Below are 6,184 nucleotides of genomic sequence, written 5' to 3'. Positions count from 1 at the left end.
TAGAAACGGTGGGAGAAGAAATGTTAATTGCACATCTACCCAATATAATATCTCTAGAAGAATCCAAAGTTCTCACTGTAGCAACTTTTTAGCCCCTTGTGATTATTATATTCCCAAATATTAACCACTTTTATAACCTGGTCGCTGCCCCCAGCTCTCTAACACAACACCTACGACAGAGTGGGCGCTCATAAAAATTACTTGAATTAAACAATAAGCTTATGATAGCATCCTTAGACTAGTGCTTTTTCAACATTTAAGGTGCACGCAGATCCTTTGTGAGCCTCGTTAAAATGCAGATTCAGAGCCAGAAGGTCTGGTTGGGGCCTGAGATTGGGCATTTCTACCAAGTTCCCATATGATGCTGATACTGCAGGTCCATGATCTATATTTTTCAACGTCCCTTATAATGAGACCTCCCTATCCATATACAAAATAAGTCATACAAAATTTGGTCATTTAATGAAAGTTTGCAAATATGGCACAGAAATAGATTTTTCCCCTTTTTGGTACCCCTGCCCTCCCAGTAAAGGGAGCCAATTAGACGCCAGGGTTCAATGGAGAAAGTTGGAACAGTGCCCCCAAATACCTGCTCCCTGCGTTCAGCTCTGTCTTCCACACGCAGGCAAGGGTGTCATGAGAACAAGGACGACGGAAGTTTCCGGGAGCTCCCACGGCTCTGCTCCTCTTCCATTTTCAGCTGTTAAGGAGCATCTGCCCCTTTCGAACCGCCGAGGTCACGGGCTAACACACCAGAGCGCCGCGCCCGCCTCCGCGCCTTTGCCCAGGCGGAGACGGCCGACGCGCGTGCGTGCGCGTTCGGTATAAATAGATCGCAGGCGGCGGCCACTGGACAGAGCCGGGCTACGGGCACCGCGGGCCATGGCGGGCGAGGACCACCAGTGGCAGGGCAGCATCCTCTACAACATGCTCATGAGCGCGAAGCAAACGCACGCGACTCCGGAGGCGCCTGAGGCACGGCCGGGGGGAGCGTGCTGGGGCTGCTCCTGCGGCTCGGAGCCCCCGGTGGGCAGAGAGGGGCTGCCAGGTGAACGGGCAGTGGCGCTCCTGTACCGCTGCTGCTTCTGCGGTGAAGACCACCCGCGGCAGGGCAGCATCCTCTACAACATGCTCACGAGCGCGAAGCATACGCAGGAGACTCCGGAGGCGCCCGAGGCCCAGCTGGGGGTCGCGTGCTGGGGCTGCTCCTGTGGCTCGGAGCCCCCGGTGGGCAGAGAGGGACTTCTGGGTGGGCGGGGCACGGTGCTCCTGTACCGCTGCTGCTTTTGCGGTGAAGACCACCCGCGGCAGGGCAGCATCCTGTACAGCTTGCTCACCAGCGCAAAGCAAACGCACGTGGCTCCGGAAGCTCCTGAGGCGCGGCCGGGGGGCGCGTGGTGGGACCGCTCCTACTGCGCGCAGAGGCTGGGGGGCAGAGAGGAGCTGCCGCGTGGGCGGGCCTTGGCGCTCCCGTGCCGCTGCTGCTTTTGCGGTGAAGACCACCCGCGGCAGGGCGGCATCCTCTGCAACGTGCCCACGAGCGCAAAGCAAACGCACGTGGCTCCAGAGGCACGGCCGGGGGCCCCCTGGTGGGACCCTTCTTGCGGCGCGCAGCGGCGGGTGGCCCTCAAGAGCCCACAGGTGGTCTGCGAGGCAGCCTCGTCGGGCCTGTTGAAGACGCTGCGCTTCGTCAAGTACCTGCCCTGCTTCCAGGTGCTGCCCCTGGACCAGCAGCTGGTGCTGGTGCGCAGCTGCTGGGCGCCGCTACTCATGCTGGAGCTGGCCCAGGACCGCTTGAACTTTGAGACGATGGAGACCTCCGAGCCCAGCCTGCTGCAGAGGATCCTCACCACCAGGCGGCGGGAGACCGAGGGCGACGAGCCGCAGCCACATTTGGTACTGCCGCCGGAGGCCAAGCATTTGCCGTTGGCCTCAGAGGTCCAAGCCATCAAGGGCTTCCTCGCCAAGTGCGGGAGCCTGGACATCAGTACCAAGGAATACGCCTACCTCAAGGGGACCGTGCTCTTTAACCCGGGTAAGGGCGCCGGCCTCGGCTCTGGCTTTTCTCTGCTCCTACAAGCACTGGGCAGTAACTACCCCTGGCACAGACACGTGAAGAGTTTTCATTGTTAGGGGAGTTTGGGGGGCACAAGTCAGGAATCATGACAAACTCAGCAGAGTTGGCGGAGCTCCAGAAACCATTCCTCGTGGGTGGGGTGCTGCCAGAAACTCAACCGAGAGGAGGGGTTTTTTTTTGTTGAGGTTTGTACTTAATCTCTCTACACCTTTCTGTTACTACAGAAAAGTTTGTGCTTTCAGGGACATGGCTATTCCTTCTCAAATCTTTTAAATCCAGTAGCATAGCTTAAAAAAAAAGTTTGTGTTCGCTGCCAATTTTGCAACGTCTCTTTCTGAAACCCAGCTCTGAAATGTACTAGAACCTTTTGGTTGGAGGAAGTCTATTAAGGCTGGCAAGAGAGGAAACATTTGTTAAGGACCCACAGAGACACCATCCCCTGGGGACACTGTCAGACAGGACACTGGACTTAGTGTTTCATGTGTCTGTCTCTGAGTGGTCATTTTAATGGTCCTAAGCAGCTGGACTGTCTCATCATCTAAGTGTAAGTATCAGGTTAGCAAAAGGGTAGGAGAAAGACATGTTAGGCACTGCACGCAGGAGCACTGTATTTTAGAGCCTTTAGACTCTGCCCTTCACCCTTTCCTCATCCCATTGGCAGGTTAGGTAGTCTAGTCCCAAGTGACCTTACTCCAAAATAAATGGCCAGTGAGTTGTGGAGCATGGGTCTCCAGTCTCCTGGGCCCAAGGGGATGTCTGCTGCACCACACTTTCAGGTTGTCTGTTGGGTGCTGGACACTCTGCTCCACACAGTGCAACCGAATCATTGGAGAACATCTCCCTGGACAGCCCAGCACCTTGTCTCGAGTATGTCCTACTACTAGAGTCATCTTCAACCAGCATCCTTCCAGAAGGGTCACAAGTGGGCAGGAAGTTTCCAGCCAGCTTGAGTTGGGAGAGTATTTATCATGCTCCCTCCACATCCTTTTTTCCTGACACCAGGAGTCTCAGGGTCATGTCCTTGCCTCCTGCCTAGCATTTTTGAAGGGGTATAGAGCAGGATTTAATGGGCTAATAATTCATTCAGACCTCACATTTCAGGACTTAAGAGACCTCAGCTCATCCCAGTGATCATGATAGGTTACTTTTTGCTTGTATCAGTTTTCTAAACCTGCCTGTGCACTTGGTGGTGTTGGCGGGGAAGGCGGTCCTTCAAAGTCTTTCTGGGCCCCTCCTGTACAAGTTCTGATTCGGTAGCTCTGGTGCAGGGTCAGCAAATCTGCATCCATAATAAGTGCCTCACGTGGTTCATTGGGAAGACAGTGTTTTCTCGCTCCTTCAGCTGCGTTATTAGACACCTACCATGTGCTTTGTTCTGTCGGAATAAAAAGGTAAGACAAGGGCTCAGCTTTCAGAAGTTTACATTCCACTGGTTCCCCTCTTTCCCTCCACCCTGTTTTGCATCCCTTATTCTTGCTCTGCTTTTCTGAATCCTCTCTCAAATAAGTTTAACCAGCTAAGCTGGGTGTGCTTTAAACATAAATATACCTGCATCTGGGAAAAAGAAATGCCTGCTAAGCGTGTGGCCTTTCTTTGCTGTTTATCATTTTGTATCCCCTGATCTTTATGTTTAAACATTTCCCTCCCGCCTCCCATGAAGTCCATCTATCTGCCTTTTCTCTTTCCTGATTTTACTTTGAAGGCAAGTCTTTTTTGTGGGGGGTCACTTTTAGGGGATGATGGGAAAAGAGGAGTGTGGTATGAAAGCAGAGAAAAGTGGAGTTCACAAGATGAAGTTTTAATAAGCCACGAATTTAGACCTGGTGGAGCTTCCGATTTCTGGTGGTTTCACACAAGCCTCTTCTTACCCTCATGAATGGAATCCAAGTGTAGTAAAATTGGGTCTCAAGCCTGGATAATGAGCTGTAGGTAGTAGGGGATGGTAATCCGTGGACTGGGGTAATCAGAATTGGAATATGGATTAGAGATGTTGCTGTATTTTTGTTCTCATTTATCAGATTTAATATTTGCCTCTACTAGAAATGACTCGCCTATTGCTATTATTTTTTTTGAAAGAACACTGGCTGGTTCTGTTACTCTGTGATGATTAGCATGATGCTTTTAAAATACTTTTCTGTTGGATTTTGTAGAAAAAGGGAAGGAAAATGATTACAATAATCAACATCATTTAAACCGAATGGTAAATTGGTAATTTCTTAAATACAAGTTAAAGAATTTTACAGTAATATTACTATCATGGAGGATCAAAGGACTTTTAAATGCAGCCTCCTCTTACCACGTTCTTTATAAAACTTAGAGGCATTTAATCTTTCCTGCATTGCATTTCATTCAGTTTTACTTGGATATCACACTATACTGCAAGAAGGTAATGCAATCTCTATTTGAAAAGTAACTTTTGTACCATGTTGCAATCGATGTTTTCATGTTTACTTTTTAACCCTCTAATGGCTGTAAGACAATGCTTTCAAAGACTGCTTTATTTTTTTAAAGAACCTTTTGGAATGCTCATTTGAATCACTTTTTTAAAAACCTCCCCAGTACAGAAATCATGGTACAATGAGCTAAGTGGCCAGAGTTATCTCTTAAATTATTATGGGACTGTAGACTAAAATCAGCCTGCAGGCAAATAATTTAAATGAGACTGTCAGTCACAGTTGGTGGCTGTGAAGTTTATCCCCATGGGCTGTAATCATTACAGTGGTGGGAAATTCAAGGGAGGATGGTAAAATATTACCTAGCAAAACCTCTTGCCTTTATACTAAGGCCTGTTTCCCATAGGTAACAGGTGCACACTTCTTGAAATAATTTTAATTTCTTTGTACGTGCACAGTGAACTGGAGCAATGATTCATTAAACTATATTCTACTGTCATACTGAATTAAGTGTGCATTTGTTGGCTCAGGGCTAGCAGTTTTTAAATGTGAGCATACAAACATAGTGAATATTAAGTAAGAATAATTACATGATATTTCCTTCTTGGAAGCGTTGCTCCTGAAACCTTAGAAGTGGTTTGGCACTTTATCCTTGCTGTTGAAAAGAACTTTTAACCAGGAAGCTTGAGTGCTTTTTTAATTGGGGAAGGGGGCAGAAATGGATCTATTTAAAAAGCTAGCAAAGGGCTCAGAGTGAGCTGTTTCTAACAAAGAGATTTTTCTCCCTTTTTCTCCTCCAGACCTACCAGGCCTGCAGTGCGTGAAGTACATCCAGGGACTTCAGTGGGGAACCCAGCGGATACTCCGTGAACACATCAGGGTGACACACAGGGAGTACCAGGCCAGATTTGCCGAACTGAAAAGCACCCTTTTCCTGCTGAGATTCATCAATGCCAACGTCCTGGCCGAACTGTTCTTCAGGCCCATCATCGGCCCAGTCACAATGGATGATATGATGCTAGAGATGCTCTGTGCGAAGTTATGAAGGCACAGGGGCCACACACATGCAGTTCACCATGAAGCACACATGAGGAGCTGTGGGCAGAAGAGTGTAAAATAGAGTAAAATAAACTTTCTTATTATTTTTACATGCATAGTATTTTTGTATTCAATTAAAGAAAAACTTTAGTTACAAGCAATGAGAAAATCCTCTGTTCCATACTGTTTCATTGCAAAGGAAAACATTTGCCAACAGGTAACACATCTCTGTACATCTTTAAGGAACGAGCAGGGGGCTACACTCATATGCTATTTTCACAAGTTTAGCCACTCTCTCCACTGAACCTGCCAAAATCAAATTTGTAACTTTAACTTATAATGTTAAGGTGTTAACCACTAATTTGATTGCGAAAAGGTTCATCAGGGTTTAAGTAGGGCTTCAAAAAATATTAAAAACCTAGGTAACATAAACAAAAATTATCTTTGTAGGTTGACTTGGCTCTATCTTCTCCACTCCCATTGGCTGTGTGGAACACTGTCTTTGTACCAAGTCAAGTGGAAATCTGTGATCAGAGAAGCACCTGAAAGTGAAGTAGGAGATATTTCAGAGTTTTGGTGTGGGATTTTTCTGTACACAGTAAGGAAAGTTCAACAAGAAACTTACATTCTATAAGGAGGCGCTATAGTTCCAGAAAAATCAACATCGTTATAAACC

General features: G+C 47.7%; 1 protein-coding gene across 1 annotated transcript; it reads left to right on the top strand.

Moving 5' to 3' along the window:
* Positions 1-864: 864 nt before the first annotated feature.
* On the top strand, positions 865-5,848 carry NR0B1 (nuclear receptor subfamily 0 group B member 1). Its single transcript, XM_007108476.2, has 2 exons — positions 865-2,035; positions 5,271-5,848. The coding sequence occupies exons 1-2, from the start codon at positions 883-885 to the stop codon at positions 5,513-5,515; spliced, it is 1,398 nt and encodes a 465-aa protein (XP_007108538.2). The 5' UTR covers positions 865-882; the 3' UTR covers positions 5,516-5,848.
* Positions 5,849-6,184: the final 336 nt, after the last annotated feature.

The sequence above is a fragment of the Physeter macrocephalus genome, chromosome 21 (genome assembly GCF_002837175.3).
Source record: "Physeter macrocephalus isolate SW-GA chromosome 21, ASM283717v5, whole genome shotgun sequence".
Lineage (NCBI taxonomy): Eukaryota > Metazoa > Chordata > Mammalia > Artiodactyla > Physeteridae > Physeter > Physeter macrocephalus.
Note: the sequence above shows the minus strand (reverse complement) of the source record. Positions and strands in the feature narration are given on the sequence as shown.

Coding starts and splice junctions, on each gene's coding strand:
- NR0B1 (XM_007108476.2), top strand. CDS start 883: ATGGCGGGCGAGGACCACCAGTGGCAGGGCAGCATCCTCTACAACATG. Junction 2,036..5,270: donor GACCGTGCTCTTTAACCCGG/GTAAGGGCGCCG, acceptor TTTCTCCTCCAG/ACCTACCAGGCCTGCAGTGC.